Here is a 25,067-nt window from a genome sequence, read left to right on the forward strand (position 1 = left end):
TCATTAATAAAAGTCGACTATGGCCACAGTAAATGACTCTTAAAATGACACCATCGTTCATTACTGCTAGTCGACTATGGCCACAGTAAATGCCTCTTAAAATGACACCATCGTACATTACTGCAAGTCGACTATGGCCACAGTAAATGACTCTTTAAATGACACCATCGTTCATTACTGCAAGTCGACTATGGCCACAGTAAAAGACTCTTAAAATGACACCATCGTTCATTACTAAAAGTCGACTTTGGCCACAGTACATGACTCTTAAAATGACACCATCGTTCATTACTTCCAGTCAACTATGGCCACAGTAAATGACTCTTAAAATAACACCATCGTTCGTTACTGAAATTCGACTATGGCCACAGTAAATGACTCTCAAAATGGGACCATCATTCATAACGGCAAGTCGACTATGGCCACAGTAAATGACTCTTAAAATGACACCACCGTTCATTACTGGAAGTCGACTATGGCCACAGTAAATGACTCTTAAAATGTCACCACTGTTCATTACTGCAATTCGACTATTGCCACAGTAAATGACTCTTAAAATGACACCATCGTTTGTTACTGAAAGTCGACTATGACCACAGTAAATGACTCTTAAAATGACACCATCGTTCATTACTACACCATCGTTCATTACTGCAAGTCGACAATTGCCACAGTAAATGACTCTTTAAATGTCACCACTGTTCATTACTGCAAGTCGACTATGGCCACAGTAAATGACTCTTAAAATAACACCGTCGTTTATTACTAAAAGTAGACTATGGCCACAGTAAATGACCCTTAAAATGACACCATCGTTCATTACTAAAAGTCGACTATGGCCACAGTAAATGACTCTTAAAATGACACCATTGTACATTACTGCAAGTCGACTATGGCCACAGTAAATGACTCTTAAAATGTTACCACTGTTCATTACTGCAAGTCGAATATGGCCACAGTAAATGATTCTTTAAATGACACCATCATTCATTACTGCTAGTCAACTATGGCCGCAGTAAAAGACTCTTAAAATGACACCATCGTTCATTACTTAAAGTCGACTATGGCCACAGTAAATGACTCTTAAAATGACACCATCGTTCATTACTGCAATTCGACTATGGCTACAGTAAATGACTCTTAAAATAACACCATCGTTCATTACTAAACGTCGACTATGGCCACAGTAAATGACTCTTAAAATGTCACCACTGTTCATTACTGCAAGTCGACTATGGCCACAGTAAATGATTCTTAAAATGACACCATCGTTCATAACTGCTAGTCGACTATGGCCACAGTAAAAGACTCTTAAAATGACACCATCGTTCATTACTAAAAGTCGACTATGGCCACAGTAAATGACTCATTAAATAACACCATCGTTCATTACTGCAAATTGACTATGGCCACAGTAAATGACTCTTAAAATGACACCATTGTACATTACTGCAAGTCGACTATGGCCACAGTAAATGACTCTTAAAATGACACCATTGTACATTACTGCAAGTCGACTATGGCCACAGTAAATGACTCTTAAAATGTTACCACTGTTCATTACTGCAAGTCGACTATGGCCACAGTAAATGATTCTTTAAATACCACCATCGTTCATTACTGCTAGTCAACTATGGCCGCAGTAAAAGACTCTTAAAATGACACCATCGTTCATTACTAAAAGTCGACTATGGCCACAGTAAATGACTCTTAAAATGACACCATCGTTCATTACTGCAATTCGACTATGGCTACAGTAAATGACTCTTAAAATGACACCATCGTAATTTACTGCAATGCGACTATGGCCACAGTAAATGACTCTTAAAATGTCACCACTGTTCATTACTACAAGTCGACTATGGCCACAGTAAATGACTCTTAAAATGACACCATCGTTCATTACTGCTATTTGACTATGGCCACAGTAAATGCCTCTTAAAATGACACCATCGTACATTACTGAAAGTCGACTATGGCCACAGTAAATGACTCTTAAAATAACACTATCGTTCATTTCTGAAAGTCGACTATGGCTACAGTAGATGACTCTCAAAATGTCACCACTGTTCATCACTGCAAGTCGACTATGGCCACAGTAAATGCCTTTTAAAATGACACCATCGTTCATTACTAAAAGTCGACTATGGCCACAGTAAATGACTCTTAAAATGACACAATCGTTCATTACTGAAAGTCGATTAAGGCCACAGTAAATTATTCTTAAAACTACACCATCGTTCATTACTGCAATTCGACTATGGCCACAGTTAATGACTCTTAAAATGACACCACCGTTCATTACTGGAAGTCAACTATGGCCACAGTACATGACTCTTAAAATGTCACCACTGTTCATTACTGCAATTCGACTATGGTCACAGTAAATGACTCTTAAAATAACACCATCGTTCATTACTAAACGTCGACTATGGCCACAGTAAATGACTCTTAAAATGTCACCACTGTTCATTACTGCAAGTCGACTATGGCCACAGTAAATGATTCTTAAAATGACACCATCGTTCATAACTGCTAGTCAACTATGGCCACAGTAAAAGACTCTTAAAATGACACCATCGTTCATTACTAAAAGTCGACTATGGCCACAGTAAATGACTCATTAAATAACACCATCGTTCATTACTGCAATTCGACTATGGCCACAGTAAATGACTCTTAAAATGACACCATTGTACATTACTGCAAGTCGACTATGGCCACAGTAAATGACTCTTAAAATGACACCATTGTACATTACTGCAAGTCGACTATGGCCACAGTAAATGACTCTTAAAATGTTACCACTGTTCATTACTGCAAGTCGACTATGGCCACAGTAAATGATTCTTTAAATGACACCATCGTTCATTACTGCTAGTCAACTATGGCCGCAGTAAAAGACAACAAGAGTTCCGCGGTCGGAGATGACCGCATTGAAGCCGGATTTTTGATTTAAATGACAGGAAAGTACCTTTCGTGTTTTTGTCAATGCAATACTTAAATTACTGAAATATTGTTCAAAGGTCAAAATGAAATGTAAGTACTTTTCAAGGCATGAGCAAACCTTGTGTTATGTTTTGAATGCATGCATATACATGAACAACAATAACATTTAAGGTCACAAATATGAACTTGAATTGACAATTAGGAAAGTTTGATCTCAATTTTTTTATTAGCAAATTAGTAACATATTGTTTGAAGTTTCCATCAATTTCATTATCAAATGTAAGAAAATAAACTTAGATGAAATAATACTATTTATTGTTTTGCTTGTTTGGTCATCTGTTAGTCATGGCAAAGTCCATGTCCAAGCATACGAAAGTTAAAACAACTTTTAATTTTTAACATTCAAGGTCACAGTGACCTTGACCTTCACTGACCTTAAAATGACCAATTGTCATCTACTAGTGCTGGCCAACCTTCATGTCCAGTTTGAAGACTGTAAGTACAAGCATAAGAAAGTTATACCATGAAATAAGAATTTTAACATTTTTACATTCAAGGTCACGGTGACCTTGACCTTAAAATGACCAGTGGTCATCTACTAGTTCTGGCCAACCTTCATATCAAGTTTGAAGACTCTAGGTCTAAGCATACCAAAGTATTAACAACTTTAACATATTTACATCCAAGGTCACAGTGACCTCGACCTTCAAATGAATGACCTTGAAATGACCAGTGGTCATCTAAGTGTGCTTGCAAACCTTTACGTCAAGTTTGAGATTCTAGGTCCAAGCATACCAAAGTTACAACAATTTTAACATTTTAACATTTAAGTTCACAGTGACCTTGACCTTCAAATGAATGACATTGAAATGAATGACCTTGAAATGACCAGTGGTCATCTAAGTGTGCTTGCAAACCTTTACGTCAAGTTTGAGATTCTAGGTCCAAGCATACCAAAGTTATAACAATTTTAACATTTTAACATTGAAGGTCACAGTGACCTTGACCTTCAAATGAATGACATTGAAATGAGCAGTGGTGATCTTCTAGTACTGGCCAACCTTTATGTCAAGTTTGAAGACTCTAGGTACAAGCATACCAAAGTTATAACATGGAATAAGAACTTTAACATTTTTACCTACCAAAGTTATAAGAACTTAAACATTTTTACATTCAAGGTCACAGTGACCTTGACCTTAGAATGAATGACCTTGAAATGACCAGTGGTCATCTAAGTGTGCTTGCAAACCTTCATGTCAAGTTTGAAGACTCTATGTCCAAGCATACCAAAGTTATAACAATTTTAACATTTTAACATTTAAGGTCACAGTGACCTTGACCTTCAAATGAATGACATTGAAATGACCAGTGGTCATCTTCTAGTACTGGCCAATCTTTATTTCAAGTTTGAAGACTCTAGGTACAAGCATACCAAAGTTATAACATGAAATAAGAACTTTAACATTTTTACATTCAAGGTCACAGTGACCTTGACCTTCAAATGAATGACCTTGAAATGTCCAGTGGTTACTTACTAGTTCTGGCCAACCTTCATGTCAAGTTTCAAGACTCTAGGTCCAAGCATACCAAAGTTATAACAACTTTAACATTTTTACATTCAAGGTCACAGTTACCTTGACCTTCAAATGAATGACCTTGAAATGTCCAGTGGTTACTTACTAGTTCTGGCCAACCTTCATGTCAAGTTTCAAGACTCTAGGTCCAAGCATACCAAAGTTATAACAACTTTAACATTTTTATATTGAAGGTCACAGTGACCTTCACCTTCAAATGAATGACCTTGAAATGACCAGTGGTCATCTGTTAATCCTGGCCAACCTTCATGTCAAGTTTGAAGACTCTAGGTCCAAGCATACCAAAGTTATACCATGAAATAAGAACTTTAACATTTTTACATTCAAGGTCACAGTGACCTTGACCTTCAAATGAATGACCTTGAAATGACCAGTGGTTACTAACTAGTTATGGCCAACCTTCATGTCAAGTTTCAAGACTCTAGGTCCAAGCATACCAAAGTTATAACAACTTTAACATTTTTTATATTGAAGGTCACAGTGACCTTGACCTTCAAATGAATGACCTTGAAATGACCAGTGGTCATCTGTTAATCCTGGCCAACCTTCATGTCAAGTTTGAAGACTCTAGGTCCAAGCATACCAAAGTTATACCATGAAATAAGAACTTTAACATTTTCGAGAACGCCGCCACCCCGCCCGCCCGCCCGCCCCCCCGCCCGCCCGACAACATCAATCTATAAGCCGAGATTTTTTCGAAAAAAATCCGGCTAATTAAAATGACACCATCGTTCATTACTAAAAGTCGACTATGGCCACAGTAAATGACTCTTAAAATGACACCATCGTTCATTACTGCAATTCGACTATGGCTACAGTAAATGACTCTTAAAATGACACCATCGTTCATTGCTACAAGTCGACTATGGCGACAGTAAATGACCCTTAAAATGACACCATCGTTCATTACTACAAGTCGACAATGGCCACAGTAAATGACTCTTAAAATGACACCATTGTTCATTACTAAAAGTCGACTATGGCCACAATAAATGACTCTTAAAATGTCACCACTGTTCATCACTGCAAGTCGACTATGGCCACAGTAAATGACTCTTAAAATAACACCGTCGGTCATTACTAAACGTCGACTATGGCCACAGTAAATGACTCTTAAAATGTCACCACTGTTCATTACTGCAAGTCGACTATGGCCACAGTAAATGATTCTTAAAATGACACCATCGTTCATAACTGCTAGTCGACTATGGCCACCGTAAAAGACTCTTAAAATGACACCATCGTTCATTACTAAAAGTCGACTATGGCCACAGTAAATGACTCATTAAATAACACTATCGTTCATTACTGCAATTCGACTATGGCCAAAGTAAATGACTCTTAAAATGACACCATTGTACATTACTGCAAGTCGACTATGGCCACAGTAAATGACTCTTAAAATGACACCATTGTACATTACTGCAAGTCGACTATGGCCACAGTAAATGACTCTTAAAATGTTACCACTGTTCATTACTGCAAGTCGACTATGGCCACAGTAAATGATTCTTTAAATGACACCATCGTTCATTACTGCTAGTCAACTATGGCCGCAGTAAAAGACTCTTAAAATGACACCATCGTTCATTACTAAAAGTCGACTATGGCCACAGTAAATGACTCTTAAAATGACACCATCGTTCATTACTGCAATTCGACTATGGCTACAGTAAATGACTCTTAAAATGACACCATCGTTCATTGCTACAAGTCGACTATGGCGACAGTAAATGACCCTTAAAATGACACCATCGTTCACTACTACAAGTCGACAATGGCCACAGTAAATGACTCTTAAAATGACACCATTGTTCATTACTAAAAGTCGACTATGGCCACAGTAAATGACTCTTAAAATAACACCATCGTTCATTAATAAAAGTCGACTATGGCCACAGTAAATGACTCTTAAAATAACAACATCGTTCATTACTGAAAGTCGACTATGGCCACAGTAAATGACTCTTAAAATAACACCGTCAGTCATTACTAAAAGTCGACTATGGCTACAGTAAATGACTCTTAAAAAGACACCATTGTTCATTTCTGAAAGTCGACTATGGCCACAGTAAATGACTTTTAAAATGTCACCACTGTTCATTACTGCAAGTCGACTATGGCCACAGTAAATGACTCTTAAAATGACACCATCGTACATTACTGCAAGTCGACTATGGCCACAGTAAATGACTCTTAAAATGTCACCTCTGTTCATTACTGCAAGTCGACTATGGCCACAGTAAATGACTCTTAAAATGACACCATCGTTCATTACTGCAAGTCGACTATGGCCACAGTAAATGACTTTTAAAATGACACCCTTTTTTATTACTGGAAGTCGACTATGGCCACAGTAAATGACTCTTAAAATGTCACCACTGCTCATTACTGCAAGTCGACTATGGCCACAGTAAATGACTCTTAAAATGTCACCACTGTTCATTACTGCAAGTCGACTATGGCCACAGTAAATGACTCTTAAAATGTCATCACAGTTCATTACTGCAAGTCGACTATGGCAACATTAAATGCTATCTAGGTCCCTGTGGCATACAAAACGTGATTTTCCATTGTCACATCGACGGTGGAAGACAGGTGAGCAATGGTTTCATAGGATTTCTACATGTTCTAGTGGTTACAATAATGTAAAAGAAAGTCATATATATTTTACTCTTCATTGGATCACATAAGTTCATAGGAATTTGGTCGAAGTTCTATCGCCATTTCATTCCGATCTTTTTTTATATATATTTCAGTGACGTTTTGTGGTTGCTTAACCATTGCAAATTTATTACAAACGTAGACGCGGCACCAAAAAGTTCCATCGGATATGGATTTTGCGTTTTCACGTTAGAGGTATTAATTCATACATTACTCTCCGTTACATGCCTATTGATTATCATATTCAAATATTAATGCACAATTTCATTAACATATTGTCATACTCTTGAAACAGTGTACATGCTATAATCATTTGGTTCTTTTTTATCAGTTTTTTCCTCATGTAATTCAGGCACTGACTGTCGTGGAGAAAAACATCCAAGATACCTTTTCAGAAAACGGGTAAGTTGTAATTGTCATAAATAAGGTAGCTTTTCTGCAATTAAATTCAATGCACTGATATACTAAGCTTATTCAAAATGTGCGTTAATGCTTACAAAAACTGACTTTAACAGCAGAAAAGCTTTGTAAACGGCGTAGTATTCGAACTCGGTCTTGCCACCGAAACCTATGTGTGACGGTGTTGTGGAATTGGTCTTGATGCGTCTGTTACTTGTCTAAAGTCAATAGCTACTTCGAATTCTATGAGATCCGAACGAAATAGATAAACTCTATATGAGAAATTCGTAAAGACCAAAGTATCGCAATGATCCGGTTGCATTACGAACAGGCACTTAGTACAGTACAATGCCTAGCAATGGCAACTGTATATTGCATAAGCGCTTGGCATTCAAAATACCAATTATATTGAAAGCTATATGTGTTCCCTTATTTATATAACCACTTTATATTTAGGATAAGAGCCGAAATATTTTGAATCAATCAACGATAAAAGTCGAGGTTCGATTGTAAAGAAAAAATTTGTGTTATTCGCTTATTCACAATTTCTCCTGACAAACGGTACCATACACAATGTAAAACTTTCCCTTTCTTTGATTTCATACAAATTTCACAAAACATGGGAAATTGATTGCTTACTTAAACTGTCAATAATGACGACATTTACAGGAACCACCCTTTGGTAAAGCTCGTAGCTAACGAAAAGCTGAAATCAGCTTACAAGAAGAACAAAAGGTATTTCGTATTATATTTTTTTTATTGAGTATTGATTTTTTTCATGAACTATTCCAGTCAGCCATAACATAATCATTGGGCCGTTTACAATGGATTTAGAAAGTGAAAAATAAACATAATATTGCATATGACCGATTTTGTAAAGGTTAAAAATTAGTATGTGGAAAGATATACATCTAAGGTCGTGCTCGATCGAGACTGCCATCAACATTTGTTAAAAACTAAACTTAAACTTATAAAAATTAAAACCAATACCATTTTTATATTAAATTACAGACTAGTTTCATCGTATACAGAATCCGTCCTCGTCAAGGAAGCGTGTTCAGTGATGATGCAAGAGGTAAAGAGTATGGTCTTTGATTATTTTTTGTAACAAGTATTATCTTACAATAATATATACGTTTTCAAAACATGATTTTATTTATAAGAGTGCGTAACATTTTGTTCATTTTGTGCACAACCACATTTTATTCACGAAAGTATAAACTTGCGCTGTGTTTGTGTAAATTTAATTCGTCAAATGTAAATATTTTAAATGTTAATGGGAAGAACAAATTCTTAAAATGTACAATATCTCCATATAACATGCCTGTTAGACTGTCAATAGACATAGAATCCCGTTTTATTTTTTACGCGGTTTTTTTAAAGGCGAGTCCGAACAATATAAATAGTAAAGGCAAAAATTTAAAGTTATATAATTAATTGAAAAAAGTATATCGGTTTCGAATGTCATACAATAATTATTTTCTTCTTTGGTGTCAAAGTAAACTACATATTCGTACAGAAAATATTTCACAGTACATGTATGTAAAATTTGTTAAATATTCTCATAATCGTTTGTTTCATATCATAAAACTGCACGCGACTGGATGTAGTTATAAAGAGGCCACAGAGGCTCTGCAACGAACGGTGGCCAAAAGTATTTTCACAGCATATAGCCTGGCAACAACTCACCGTATGTATTGTCCATATCATTAATACTACAATGATCAGTTTTGTAAAAAAATATAGCAGTCATATTAGGTTTTTCTTTTCGTATAAATGTCATAGAAATTTCATTCGGATTTACGTTTTACAAAATGGTTTAAAGAGATATCTGTAACGTGTTTTAGCATAACCAAGCCATTGATACAATTACTAGTCACAGACAATTTATGATTAGTAAAAGTTTATCGTATCATCGAAATAAAACAATTACTTATAAGTGTCTTCGTAGCCTTTGACACTTTAAAAGTTTGACTTGTTATGTAACTTGATGTAGTTTTTAGTTCATTTTCACAAATATTTTGGGTTTTTTAATGCAGGCTCGAGCATAAAAGAATATTGATCAAGCGCCCTAGCAGATAGACGTAAGTAAAACACGGAACATAAATTTTACAGATGAAATTGTAGGTGCTCATGAAATTTCATGTAAGAAATTTTTCTGGATAGTAGATGTATATTCATGTTAAAAAGCAAGTTTTCTTGTAGCGAATGTCACAACTTTCATGGTACTCAAAAACTGTGTGAGAATCCTAGTCAATATGTCGTACCAGATTGGATTTTGTTGCAATCTATTTCAAAGGTAAAGCCTGGTGAACACAAAGACGCTAACATCCTGCAGAAAAGTTCAACATGGCTGACAACACCGTACGGTCGGAAGATGTGTAAGGACAAAAGTGGGATCGTTGCATTACAGACACCGGTTTACTGTTAACTGTTGAGTTATCGATCCAGACAGAACTTAAGTGTGCACCACTGCAGTATGATGACATTTAAGTTTTATAGACTTTCATGCAATAGTTACTGTCACACAGCTCCGGACATTGAAAGTGGAAGGACGGAGAACCACACAGAAACAATATCGGCGAATGATGATGTATATTTGTTTTAAGTTTCGTGAAATAGGTACTGTGAAATAGCTCCGGACGTACAACCTTCCTGAATTTCAATCTATTAAGGGGCAATAAATTAATAACGCGTGCACCGCAGTATGATTGAACACATTCATATTAAGTTTAATGAAATTTAATAAATAATTATTGATAAACACCTCCGGACATCGCCAAAATAATATTCCTTCACTGTCTTAGAGGGGTAAAAAGCCATCATAATGGAGGTGTCATTTTGTCTACTTACAAGAGTTGGCGCATTCGGATTAAATGCGTATTCTACATGCAATAATAAATGCATGCAAAAATAAATATCTTTCTTGCAACAAGCGTAAATCTACTGCAAATCTTAGCAAAACATTTGCAAACGTATGTGCGTGTGTATAGTGACGCAATCATACGTTTTTCCATAGGTAATTTGTTTCTTAATGACAATATGTTTATATTTGATTAATAAAATACCTGGATATTATATGAATATGTCAGTTTCTGTTCCGAATCGCCCCCGTGCTTCTTTCTAGCAGCACCATGTACCTTTTGGGATCAAAGATCTTACCCTGTATTATACATACGTACGTGGTCCTTTATTCATGGCAGGTGATGAATTGCCAAAACAGAACGGCACAAAACGAAACAAAATACAAAAAGAGTACAATAAAGCCGGTGTCACCGCTTTGGAACGGTCAATGTTAACTACTGGGCAGGTTAAACAGGTTAATGAGCGCTCAAACTCATACGTGAATCAGGAATATTCATTATACATACAAGTGTAAAATATAGTACTCTTACATTGTATTATATTTATGGCTATATGGTTGATACGAGCGCCTATGTCTTTTGACTAAATCTCGTTCATATTTCAGTATTTATGGCTATATGGCGAATAAGAGCGACTATGTCTTTTGAATAAATGCTTATAATGGGATAAGAGCGCGTTTGTCTTTTCATTAAATCTCGTTCTAATTTCCGTATTTATTGCCTATATGGATGATAAAAGAGACTATTTGTTTTAACAAAATGTCGTTCATATTTCCGTATTAATGCTTATCAAGGGAAAAGAGCGCCTATGTATATTGACTAAATCTCGTTCATATTTCCGTATTAATGGCTATATGGCGGATAAGGGCGCCTATGTGGTTTGCCTAAAACTCGTTCACAATTTTGTATTAATGCTTATAATGGCATAAGAGCGCCTTTGTCTTTATACACAATCTCATTCACATTTTCGTATTAATGCTTAAACATAGATAATTGGGGTTATTTACTGTGGCCATAGTCGACTTTCAGTAATGAACGATGGTGTCATTTCAAGAGCCATTTACTGTGGCCATAGTCGACTTGCAGTAATGAACGATGGTGTAATTTTAAGATTCATTTACTGTGGCCATAGTCGACTTCCAGTAATGAACGATGGTGTCATTTTAAGAGTCATTTACTGTGGCCATAGTCAACTTTTAGTAATGAACGGTGGTGTCATTTTAAGATTCATTTACTGTGACCATAGTCGAATAGCAGTAATGAACGATGGGTGTCATTTGAAGAGTCATTTACTGTGGCCATAGTCGACTTGCAGTAAGGAACGGTGGTCTTATTTTGAGAGTAATTTACTGTGGCCATAGTCGAATTTCAGTAATGAACGATGGTGTTATTTTAAGAGTCATTTACTGTGGCCATAGTCGACTGGAAGTAATGAACGATGGTGTCATTTTAAGAGTCATTTACTGTGGCCATAGTCGACTTTTAGTTATGAACAATGGTGTCATTTTAAGAGTCTTTTACTGTGGCCATAGTCGACTTGCAGTAATGAACGATGGTCTTATTTTAAGAGTCATTTACTGTGGCCATAGTCGACTTTTAGTATTGAACGATGGTGTCATTTTAAGAGTCATTTACTGTGGCCATAGTCGACCTTTAGTAATGAACGATGGTCTTATTTTAAGAGTCATTTACTGTGGTCATAGTCGACTTGCAGTAATGAACGATGGTCTTATTTTAAGAGTCATATACTGTGGCCATAGTCGACTTTTAGTATTGAACGATGGTGTCATTTTAAGAGTCATTAACTGTGGCCATAGTGACCTTTAGTAATGAACGATGGTGTTATTTTAAGAGTCATTTACTGCGGTCATAGTCGACTTGCAGTAATGAACGATGGTGTCATTTTAAGAGTCATTTACTGTGGCCATAGTCGACTTTCAGTAAAAAATGATGGTGTCATTTTAAGAGTCATTTACTGTGGCCATAGTCGACTTTCAGTAATGAACGATGGTGTCATTTTAAGAGTCATTTACTGTGGCCATAGTCGACTTTTAGTATGGAAAAAGGGTGTCATTTTAAGAGTCATTTACTATGGCCATAGTCGACATTTAGTATTGAACGATTGTGTCATTTTAAGAGTCATTTACTGTGGCCATAGTCGACCTTTAGTAATGAACGATGGTGTTATTTTAAGTCATTTACTGTGGTCATAGTCGACTTGCAGTAATGAACGATGTTGTCATTTTAAGAGTCATTTACTGTGGCCATAGTCGACATTTAGTAATGAACGATGGTGTTATTTTAAGAGTCATTTACTGTGGTCATAGTCGACTTATAGTATTAAACAATGGTGTCATTTTAAGAGTCATTTACTGCGGCCATAGTCGACTTTCAGTAATGAACGATGGCGTCATTTTAAGAGTCATTTACTGTGGCCATAGTCGACTTGTAATAATAAACGATGTATGTCACTTTAAGAGTCATTTACTGTGGCCATAGTCGACTTTTAGTAATGAACGATGGTTTCATTTTAAGAGTAATTTACTGTGGCCATAGTCGACTTGCAGTAATGAACGATGGTCTTATTTTAAGAGTCATATACTGTGGCCATAGTCGACTTGCAGTAATGAACGATGGTGTCATTTTAAGTGTCATTTATTGTGGCCATAGTCGACTTTCAGTAATGAACTAAGGTGTCATTTTAAGAGTCATTTACTGTGGCCATAGTCGACATTTAGTAATGAAGGATGGTGTCATTTTAAGAGTCTTTTACTGTGGCCATAGTCGACTTTCAGTAATGAACGATGTCGTCATTTTAGGAGGCATTTACTGTGGCCATAGTCGACTTGTAATAATAAACGATGGGTGTCATTTTAAGAGTCATTTACTGAGGCCACAGTCGACTTTTAGTAATGAACGATGGTGTCATTTTAATAGTCATTTACTGTGGCCATAGTCGACTTTGAGTAAAGAAGGATGGTGTTATTTTAAGAGTCATTTACTGTGGCCATAGTTGACCTCCAGTAATGAACGATGGTGTCATTTTAAGAGTCATTAACTGTTGCCATAGTCGACTTGCAGTAATGAACGATGGTTCCATTTTAAGATTCATTTACTGTGGCCATAGTCGACTTTCAATAAAAAACGATGGTGTCATTTTAAGAGTCATTTACTGTGGCCATAGTCGACTTTCAGTAAAGAACGATGGTGTTATTTTAAGAGTCATTTACTGTGGCCATAGTCGACTTTAAGTATGGAACGATGGTGTCAATTTAAGAGTCATTTACTGTGGCCATAGTCGCCTTTTAGTATTGAACGATGGTGTCATTTTAAGAGTCATTTACTGTGGCCACAGTCGACCTTTAGTAATGAACGATGGTGTTATTTTAAAAGTCATTTACTGTGGTCATAGTCGACTTGCAGTAATGAACGATGGTGTCATTTTAAGAGTCATTTACTGTGGCCATAGTCGACTTTCAGTAATGAACGATGGTGTTATTTTAAGAGTCATTTACTGTGGCCATAGTCGACTTTTAGTATTAAACGATGGTGTCATTTTAAGAGTAATTTACTGTGGCCATAGTCGACCTTTAGTAATGAACGGTGGTTTCATTTTAAGAGTCATTTACTGTGGCCATAGTCGACTTGCAGTAATGAACGATGGTCTTATTTTAAGAGTCATATACTGTGGCCATTGTCGACTTGCAGTAATGAACGATGGTGTCATTTTAAGTGTCATTTACTGTGGCCATAGTCGACTTTCAGTAATGAACGATGATGTCATTTTAAGAGTCATTTACTGTGGCTATAGTCGACATTTAGTAATGAAGGATGGTGTCATTTTAAGAGTCATTTACTGTGGCCATAGTCGACTTTCAGTAATGAACGATGGCGTCATTTAAAGAGTCATTTACTGTGGCCATAGTAGACTTGTAATAATGAACGATGGGTGTCATTTTAAGTCATTTACTGTGGCCATAGTCGACTTTTAGTAATGAACGATGGTGTCATTTTTTAGAGTCATTTACTGTGGCCATAGTCGACCTTTAGTAATGAACGATGGTGTCATTTTAAGAGTCTTTTACTGTGGCCGTTGTCGACTTTCAGTAATGAACGATGGCGTCATTTAAGGAGGCATTTACTGTGGCCATAGTCGACTTGTAATAATAAACGATGGGTGTCATTTTAAGAGTCATTTACTGTGGCCATAGTCGACTTTTAGTAATGAACGATGGTGTCATTTTAATAGTGATTTACTGTGGCCATAGTCGACTTTGAGTAAAGAACGATGGTGTTATTTTAAGAGTCATTTACTGTGGCCATAGTTGACCTCCAGTAATGAACGATGGTGTCATTTTAAGAGTCATTAACTGTTGCCATAGTCGACTTGCAGTAATGAACGATGGTTCCATTTTAAGAGTCATTTACTGTGGCAATAGTCGACTTGCAGTAATAAACGATGGTGTCATTTTAAGAGTCATTTACTGTGGCCATAGTCGACTTGCAGTAATGAACGATGGTCTTATTTTAAGAGTCATTTACTGTGGCCATAGTCGACTTTTAGTATTGAACGATGGTGTCATTTTAAGAGTCATTTACTGTGGCCATAGTCGACCTTTAGTAATGAACGGTGGTTTCATTTTAAGAGTTATTTACTGTGGCCATAGTCGACTTGCAGTAATGAATGATGGTCTTATTTTAAGAGTCATATACTGTGGCCATAGTCGACTTGCAGTAATGAACGATGGTGTCATTTTAAGTGTCATTTACTGTGGCTATAGTCGACTTTCAGTAATGAACGATGGTGTCATTTTAAGAGTCATTTACTGTGGCCATAGTCGACATTTAGTAAGGAAGGATGGTGTCATTTTAAGAGTCATTTACTGTGGCCATAGTCGACTTTCAGTAATGAACGATGGCGTCATTTTAAGAGTCATTTACTGTGGCCATAGTCGACTTGTAATAATAAACGATGGGTGTCATTTTAAGAGTCATTTACTGTGGCCATAGTCGACTTTTAGTAATGAACGATGGTGTCATTTTAATAGTCATTTACTGTGGCCATAGTCGACTTTGAGTAATGAACGATGGTGTTATTTTAAGAGTCATTTACTGTGGCCATAGTTGATCTCCAGTAATGAACGATGGTGTCATTTTAAGAGTCATTAACTGTTGCCATAGTCGACTTGCAGAAATGAACGATGGTTCCATTTTAAGATTCATTTACTGTGGCCATATGCGACTTCAAGTAATGAACGATGGTGTTTTTTAAGAGTCATTTACTGTGACCATAGTCGACTTGCAGTAATGAACGATGGTTTTATTTTAAGAGTCATTTACTGTGGCCATAGTCGACTTGCAGTAATGAACAGTGGTGTCATTTTAAGAGTCATTTACTGTGGCAATAGTCGACTTCCAGTTATGAACGGTGGTTTCATTTTAAGAGTCATTTACTGTCGCCATAGTCGACTTGCAGTTATGAACGATGGTGTCATTTTAAGAGTCATTTACTGTGGCAATAGTCGACTTGCAGTAATGAACAGTAGTGACATTTTAAGGGTCATTTACTGTGGCCATAGTCGACTGCCAGTTATGAACGGTGGTGTCATTTTAAGATTCATTTACTGTGACCATAGTCGAATTGAAGTAATGAACGATGGGTGTCATTTGAAGAGTCATTTACTGTGGCCATAGTCGATTTGCAGTAATGAACGATGGTCTCATTTTAAGAGTCATTTACTGTGGCCATAGTTGACTTTCAGTTATGAACGATGGTGTTATTTTAAGAGTCATTTACTGTGGCCATAGTCGACTTTTAGTACTGAACGATGGTGTCATTTTAAGAGTCATTTACTGTGGCCATAGTCGACTTGCAGTAATGAATGATGGTCTTATTTTAAGAGTCAATTACTGTGGCCATAGTCGACTTGCAGTAATGGACGATGGTGTCATTTTAAGAGTCATTTACTGGGGCCATAGTCGACTTGCAGTAATGAACGATGGTCTTATTTTAAGAGTCATATACTGTGGCCATAGTCGACTTCCAGTAATGAACAATGGTGTCATTTTAAGTGTCATATACTGTGGCCATAGTCAACTTTCAGTAATGAACGATGGTGTCATTTTAAGAGTCATTTACTGTGGCCATAGTCGACTTGCAGTAATGAACGATGGTCTTATTTTAAGAGTCATATACTGTGGCCATAGTCGACTTCCAGTAATGAACAATGGTGTCATTTTAAGTGTCATATACTGTGGCCATAGTCAACTTTCAGTAATGAACGATGGTGTCATTTTAAGAGTCATTTACTGTGGCCATAGTCGACTTGCAGTAATGAGCAGTAGTGACATTTTAAGAGTCATTTACTGTGGCCACAGTCGACTGCCAGTAATGAACGGTGGTGTCATTTTAAGAGTCATTTACTGTGGCCATAGTCGAATTGAAGTAATGAACGATGGTGTCATTTTAAGAGTCATTTACTGTGGCCATAGTCGACTTGCAGTAATGAACGATGGTTTCATTTTAAGAGTCATTTACTGTGGCCATAGTCGACTTGCAGTAATGAGCAGTGGTGACATTTTAATAATCATTTACTGTGGCCATAGTCGACTGCCAGTAATGAACGGTGGTGTCATTTTATGAATCATTTACTGTGGCCATAGTCGAATTGAAGTAATGAACGATGGTGTCATTTTAAGAGTCATTTACTTTGGCCATAGTCGACTTGCAGTAATAAACGATGGTCTTATTTTAAGAGTCATTTACTGTGACCATAGTCGACTTTCAGTAATGAACGATGGTGTTATTATAAGAGTCATTTACCGTGGCCATAGTCGATTTTTAGTAATGAACGATGGTGTTATTTTAAGAGTCATTTACTGTTGCCATAGTCAACTTTTAGAAATAAACGATGGTGTGATTTTAAGAGTCATTTACTGTGGCCATAGTCGACTTTCAGTAATGAACGATGGTGTCATTTTAATAGTCATTTACTGTGGCCATAGTCGACTTGTAGTAATGAACGATGGGTGTCATTTTAAGAGTCATTTACTGTGGCCATAGTCGATTTGTAGTAATTAACGATGGGTGTCATTTTAAGAGTCATTTACTGTGGCCATAGTCGACTTGCAGTTATGAACGATGGTGTCATTTTAAGAGTCATTTTTACTGTGGCCATAGTCGACTTTGAGTAATGAACGATGGTGTTATTTTAAGAGTCATTTACTGTGGCCATATTCGACTTGCAGTAATGAACGATGGTCTCATTTTAAGAGCCATTTACTGTGGCCATAGTCGACTTTCAGAAATGAAAGATGGTGCGATTTTCAGTGTTATTTACTGTGGCCATATTCGACTTTTAGTAAAGACTATAGACTATTTATAGTCAAGAACAATAATTCGATTTTAAAATAATCTTTAGTGGTAAAGGATGAGGTGTGCTAACGAATGCAATTTGAAATATTATTTTCTCACGCCGTGGCTAGACTTCTAGAAGGAAAGAACTAAAAAAATAGACTTTTTGTTTTAAATGTATTAGTCCGTCGGTACCGTACATATTACGAACAAACGTATTCGCTTTAAAATGTTACTTAAATCTTTTGAACATCATGCACAAACTATTTAGCGTTGAACTGTTTTGCTGAATAAAAAAAATGTTGCGTAATTTTGTGTTTCACTGCCTTTTTGCAGACAATGGAAAAGAGACATTTCAGACAATGGAAAAGAGACGTTCCCCTCACTTCCAGTGTGAATGAAAGGTCACCTAAATTCGACGATTTTGATTGGTGGATATTCTCTTCATCATAGAGGTCAATATATGGTGGGCTATATAGTCATTTTCAATAACATGAACAGTAAGAGTCAAATGCGATGATGCGATAAAAACAAAACATCGTCGAATTTCGGTGTCGTCGAATTTGGGTTACGGCAGGATACTTATAAAAGCTCAGAGCATTCAAGAAGAACTACCTAACGGGGATGCCACTTGTCAGCCTCTACCTTACATGAAGAATTTTATCAATACAGATGTTTATACTATTCTTTTATGGTAACCTATTTATTTTCAATATTAATAACAATATCAGACTAAAATGACTTTAAATAAAGACAGGAAATAGCTTACATGTTGAAAATATGGATGGATGAATATTTGTTTCTGGTTTTCCGGAAGTTCTTAATGTAAACAACACAAAGGCTACATGCGACTAATTTTATTGCAATAACGACACATCGTTACAATTATGAATTACAGGGCTACTAAGACTATTTTCGGGGAGTTAAGTCGAGACATAAAGCGAAATGTTATAAGAAATAAACACTTATCACCTTTTGACTGATATGGATGGAAATTGAGCGTCATTGAAAATAATAAAATAAAATAAAGGGTATAAAACGGCGAAAAATAATTGTCTCGGCAGCGACGTCGTTATCTTAACAATCACGTTATTACCCTCTCTGTTTCTTCGCCAGAAAAAAACACAACCGACATGAGGGAAAACTGATATACTAGTAATAGTAGTACAAGTACTAGTAGTAGAAGTAGCTGCAGTAGTAGTAGTAGTAGTAGTAGTAGTAGTAGTCGTAGTAGTAGTAGTAGTAGTAGTAGTAGCAGTAGCAGTAGCAGTAGCGGTAGTAGTAGTAGTAGTAGTAAACGATGTAGAATTAGAATGATAACAGCAGAAGTAGTAGAAGAAATAGGAGAAGCAGTACAAGCTAGTAGCAGTACTTAGAGGCAGCACCAGTTAATAATAAAAAATATGTAAATGGTCAGTTAGAAGCTTATTTTAAATTCTGATAATGTTATTGGAGTTTACCGTTGGTCTTAAACGTAATATGTTAACGAACTAAACGAGTTAGTGCAACACCACAAAATGAAAACATTGACCTTCAAAGTGTATAAAAATCAGTATACTAATTACTTAAAACATGTATAGAATAAAATGCATAAATCTTTAATCAATCAGAATTTTTATGTTAACCTTTTTGTTCAGTACGTGTTATATTAGATAGCCTTACTGCAGTAAACACAAAATAATTGCGATCGATTCTTTTGATAATTTCTCATAATTTCGTTTTCCTAACACTTATATAAGTTTCGATTTTATATAAGCACTTTCGATTTCGTAAGTTCGAGTTCTCTCCCTGAGGATAGCACTATACAGTTTCCGACAAAAATTCTAATGGTGGTAAAGTCCTTATGGATTTAAATTAAAATTAGCAACGCTTTGATCGTTTAAGCAGTTGCATCTATAGGATTTTTGGGCTGGCGATTTTTATGTATCTAAAAACATTTGAAAATACGATCTATGTGTCATGTAACAGCTTATAACATATCGTTTATTCTAATGAGTTTATTCTTATGACGGAAATTAATAAGGGGATATTTCAATATTATGTATAGGCAATGTTAAGATGAAGTTTGAGAATTTTATAATACACCTTGGGAGGTATTTGCAAAACTAAGACCTGATTTAAGATTTATTTAAAGTAAGAACGCAAATATGTTTACACTCAGGTGGGGTATAATTGGAATCAATAAAATGGAAAGTCAGACCTGATTTAAGATTAAATCCAAATAAGAACACAATGAGTCCAGAGTCAGCATATAGATACGAGATTGTAAGTAACACACATGGTCAACAAACAGCACAGATGAAAAGGTCACCTATTGTCTGGGGTACAAAAGTTATAGTACTGACGAACGTAACGGGATTACTCTAAACCAATATAAATTGATTAGATTTTAGTGCATTTGGCAAGCAAGTAAATACATGAATAGATTGTTCCTTCTAGAACGTTCTAATAAGTCAACCAATCCGTAATAAGCCCAGACCTTGATGACCAATGGAAATTACAAGTAGATTTTATGTAAATAATCATGGGGATAAAATGCAGGCACCATTTAACGTCCTGTGTCCCGTAATCGTTCATAGTTCATAGACGACACATAGTTACTAACAATGTTCATTACTCTTAAATTACCGGTATGTAGCCTATCATTCGATATCTCGTCATGCGCGAATTGCCAAGATGACGAGTTTTGCATTAACTACCATTTTCTCGTGTCGCGCATGGGACAAGTCGGTCCATCTCTATTTGTTAATTTCTCTGCATAATGAAGGATAACATATTCAACAACACCATATATCAGTTTCTAGTCCAATTTAATGTCTAACATACTTAATATTTTCGGTTATACAAATATAGTCTGATAGCTACATGATCGTATCTTTCTCGATCCGTACACCTCCAAGCCTAAACGCTAACTGTCTATTTCCCTCTAACATTTGCCCCGTGAAATTCAGTTATGAATTCCATTGGTCAGTGTTCTATGCGTGGTTGTTTCTTATTGGATACATTACTTAAGATACTGAATCAATGAAGCCCTGGGAACGGGATAAACAAACCACTAAAATATTTACAAGCTTTATCCAACCTTTTGATGAGAGATTTAACTGAATAAACACTATTGCCTGACCAATACAAACATACCTGGCCTTGTGTCAACTATACTATTCTTTAATCTCTCCCTCATCGATAAGCTTATTTGAACATATGTGCACTTTGTGACTGTCATGTTTACTGGCCCTTTTGATAAAATTTTCAATATTTCTTACATGAGGTAAACCCACATATTCTACCTACAATTTCTAACCATAATGTGACACAACTTATCCTCTCAATTTGATTTTTATGTATTTTAGGATACAGAAAAATCTTTAAGAATTTAAGTATGGAAGTAAACGAAAACATATTAACACATACGATGAAAAAATCAAACACGCAAACATGAAAACATAAGTGACTAAAACATATATATGATGAAAATCTGCATATTATTAATGAAATTTTTATCGAATGTTTCTGCTGAAATAATAAAACGTCGGAATATTTAAATAGTCAATGTCAATCACAATGACGTGGAATGCGTCACTGATTTGGGAAATCCGATACGAATAGTGTCCATTTTTGACATCTTTGCTGGAGGCGATGTGGCGTCTAGGTGAAGAGATGAGACATCTGGTTGTAGATGGTAACATGCAGTCGATTGAAACGACGGCTTCCGAATGAAGACGATGATGGTCGGTCGGAGAAGCTGTTGGTCCTCGGCTGTTGCACGATTTAGAATACTTCAAACGTTTATTATATATAGTTCTGGAGAATGTCTGCATTCATGACTGTAGTATTATAATTAGTGTTTATGTACATGTAATAAAGGTAACACACATATATATATAAGTTCATAGACGATAAAATGTTCACCTAATATATGTACAAAGTACGCGCGATTTTTCATCATCAAGTCCATTCATATCATCGTATCTTTAAAAATCATTTTCGACGACGCGTGAAATGTCCATTAACAGCCCACTCGTTGTATGGTACTGATGCTGGTTCACAATTTGGATCAATGTCGACAATGTTGATCCTAATTGAAGTCGTCTGTTACGTCATCTGATTCTCGACGGATACATCGTCGTCGAAGATATCGGTCGATGACATATTCTTCTTCTTTGTCGGGGTGTTAAGATCTGATCACGATCTCAAATGCGTTATGAACGCATGTTGCTGCAGGCAAACCACGCCAACTATCTTAGGAGCGCTGTTTTTCTCCTTAACTTGTATCGCATTGGCAAATCGTATAGGGTTAATTACATGGAATGGTAAACGGGCTTTCTATTTACATAGTTATAGTAAATCGAATTTGTTATATTAGCACTCAGATTACTTATCACACCTGTGATAATATACCTAGATAAAATGAATGTGCTAAAGAAACGCTATTCTCATGACACAAATTCATTATGTTTAATTTAAACTATACGCATTTGTCTATTAAATAAAATGCATTGTGCTTTATTATGTTTTATTTACTTAGAGAACAAAAATTTACAAACAAAATCCCTTGTCTTAATGTAGTTATTCTTATAAAGAAACGAAAAAAAACTATATGTAAAATTGTACTTCATGAACATTAGAAGCGTTGTGTTAGAAATTATTAATCAGAAATAAATCTCGATGAAAACAGAAATGAACTTTGTTTGTTACTGTGTGTTCTCCACGAACAATGTGTAATTACGCGACACAGTACATTTTATGGTTGCCGTGACTTCAGGACGAACATTGAAAAACATTGGGAAACGGAGTACAAACAACACTATACGGAATCACAGGCCAACGGATCAAAAAAACAACGCGACATGGAAAACGGTCAGTTTTTTCATAAATTATGGCAAACAGGGGTTTATTTAAAATGTTATCAAGTAAGAAATACAAAGTAAAAGGCGTTATGACAACGAAATTTTTAAGAATTGTTTTAAAGAATTTTACGTAGATAGGTGTTAAAGAAATGATAAATCATGTACGGAAAAATTATGCAAGTATCAAAATCAATACAGTTTTTCATTGATCAGTATTTTTTCTAAAATATCGGTAAATTGAGAATAAAATAAATGAATAAGAAAGTATTTGAAATTGACATAATTATATGAGTTATAGAAATACTGAAATTAGATGCGCACAAATAATTGAGGGTATTTAAAGAGTTTTCTATATTTTTTGTATTATTGGAATATATAATTATGTACGGACACATTTTTGCATAATATAAATACATTTGTAATTGATGGTATTTTTTAAATTTTTGATATTTTTGCAAGTTTTCATGAAATTTGAACGTATGAGGAAATTAGAATATTTGAAGAATGTTTCATTAATTTGACATTATAGGAATACAGATATATGAGGCATATACATTTTTATAATAAAGGAATTTTGAAGGCAGTTTAATATTTTGATATTATATTAAAGGAACTTATAAGGTAGGAATAAACATTAGAGAGTATCCGATTTTGACGTCATTTTATATAAGATATGAAATAGAAACCTGCACATAAATGGGAATTAAGAGACGTACACAAAATCAGTATACTTGACTATGGTTTCATGCATTCATAGAATAAAGAAATTAGGAGGGTAAACACATTTATAAGAGAAATAATGTTGAGTGCGAATATGAATAGGGCAGACACTTAAAAAAAATATTATGTAAATATGTATATACGAAATTTTGTTTATTGCAAATGTATGTAGGGTATCGGTAATATTGAAGGTCTTGAGTAATTTTAAGTAAGAATTTAATGTGTTCTGTCACGAAAACTGTGCAGTTAAAATATACTGATATATGCGCATTAAATTTCTGTTATTGAATAAACTCTTTAAGGTACATAGAGGTTTATGAGAGCCTATCATTTGCGAAATGATGGAAGCCTACCGTTTACTCATGGTGGAAGAATACTTATTGTATTAGATTTATAGGATTAGTTCATTAGGAGAACAAGACTTGAAATTTGAAGTATACCGATAAATGTTCTGGTATTATGAATGCATATTGAAAAAAGTCTGCCCTTTTTCATCAAAAATTTCACAATTGTTTAGAGAGACGCGCGTATTTAAGAGCGCCCAGGTACATATGTCGATAGAAAGGGTCATTAAGTACATAATGATACACAGGAGATTAGTGATTTTAAGATACGAACGCGATATGTCTGTTTAAAGTGCAATACCCTAGGTAAATAAAGTAGCCCATACCTGTCACAAATTTACTGATAGCACGTACGTAAAATATCGAACTGTTATGTAATGTTTAAAGGAGTGTTTCGATAGTAATTGGTGTAATAAAGGTTGTTTTTACAAAGGCGTTCTATTAAGTTGTCATGACGGTATTTAAGAGGAACTTAAGGGGATATTTATAAATGTTTGCCATGATTTTGAACAACTGATACTTGTATCACCACAACGCAGATGAAAGATCGAGATTTGAAGACAACGCCGAAGAAGAGCGACTTCGCGAGACAACGCCTTCCACAACGAATAGAAGAAACAAACAACATGATTAGGATGGAACATCACGGTGTTTACTCTCAAAGTGAATACCTGGTTCTATTGCTAAAAGAAGACCCAAAGCCAGACGTTTTCGAAGGACAACAAGTGACGCAACACTGGACACAATACCTGTGACGTTAAACACTATAGGGTAGATGCAGCCGTTCAACTGTTTGACGTGCGTAGATAACGCATTTGGAATGATACTTCCGAGGCCTAAGACATCAAGGAGAACACTGCTATAGTTAATACCTCGTGAGCATTATGGCCAATAGAAGATCTTAATGTCCCGAGAGAAATGAAGACGCTGGGACCATCAACAAACGACAACGAAAACAACAACAACGATGAATACAACGGAAACGACGATCGACGACGCATGTTAAACAGCGGAAAGCAGAGCTGAATCAACAAACGCATTACAATTTTCACGGACGAACCTACAATCGGCTTATCTTCAGGACGGCGGCAATGACATTAAATAAACATCGTATTCGCCACGTGACGACTTCAACACTACATGGACGACACCAGACGTATTGAAGGCCAACGACCAACAGATGATGTACTCCGCTACATACCGATTGACATTTATATTGTGTAACAATAACTTATGTTATCTATTTCAGCAGAGACGCTTGTAAAATAAAAATAATAATAATATTTTTTTAATATCATAAATAATTTTTTTAATATCATAAAATATTTAAA

General features: G+C 35.7%; 2 protein-coding genes and 1 long non-coding RNA gene across 9 annotated transcripts in view; 2 read left to right on the forward strand and 1 right to left on the reverse strand.

Annotated features, from left to right (window-relative positions):
• LOC127853318 (golgin subfamily A member 6-like protein 2) overlaps positions 1–18,687 on the reverse strand; it is a 128,633-nt gene extending 109,946 nt beyond the window's left edge. For 4 of the 7 annotated variants that reach the window (XM_052387735.1, XM_052387737.1, XM_052387734.1 and 1 more), the window contains exons 1-2: positions 18,595–18,666; positions 3,384–3,442 (exon numbers count right to left, since the gene is read on the reverse strand). In XM_052387735.1, the coding sequence (XP_052243695.1) occupies positions 3,384–3,404 (21 nt within the window). In that variant the 5' untranslated portion in view covers positions 3,405–3,442; positions 18,595–18,666. Of the gene's footprint in view, positions 1–3,383; positions 3,443–18,594 lie in introns of all 7 variants that reach the window. The other 3 variants (XM_052387736.1, XM_052387740.1, XM_052387739.1) reach the window with 3 other exon arrangements.
• The window catches only part of LOC127853319 (MORC family CW-type zinc finger protein 3-like), a 382,815-nt gene that overhangs the window by 149,068 nt on the left and 208,680 nt on the right, over positions 1–25,067 (forward strand). The window lies entirely within an intron of this gene.
• On the forward strand, positions 7,034–10,691 carry LOC127853324 (uncharacterized). The gene is made up of 6 exons (XR_008036566.1): positions 7,034–7,403; positions 7,561–7,610; positions 8,277–8,342; positions 8,619–9,297; positions 9,647–9,691; positions 9,907–10,691. It is a non-coding gene; the product is annotated as an uncharacterized LOC127853324 (long non-coding RNA).

This window comes from Dreissena polymorpha, chromosome 12, assembly GCF_020536995.1.
Source record: "Dreissena polymorpha isolate Duluth1 chromosome 12, UMN_Dpol_1.0, whole genome shotgun sequence".
NCBI classification, from domain to species: domain Eukaryota; kingdom Metazoa; phylum Mollusca; class Bivalvia; order Myida; family Dreissenidae; genus Dreissena; species Dreissena polymorpha.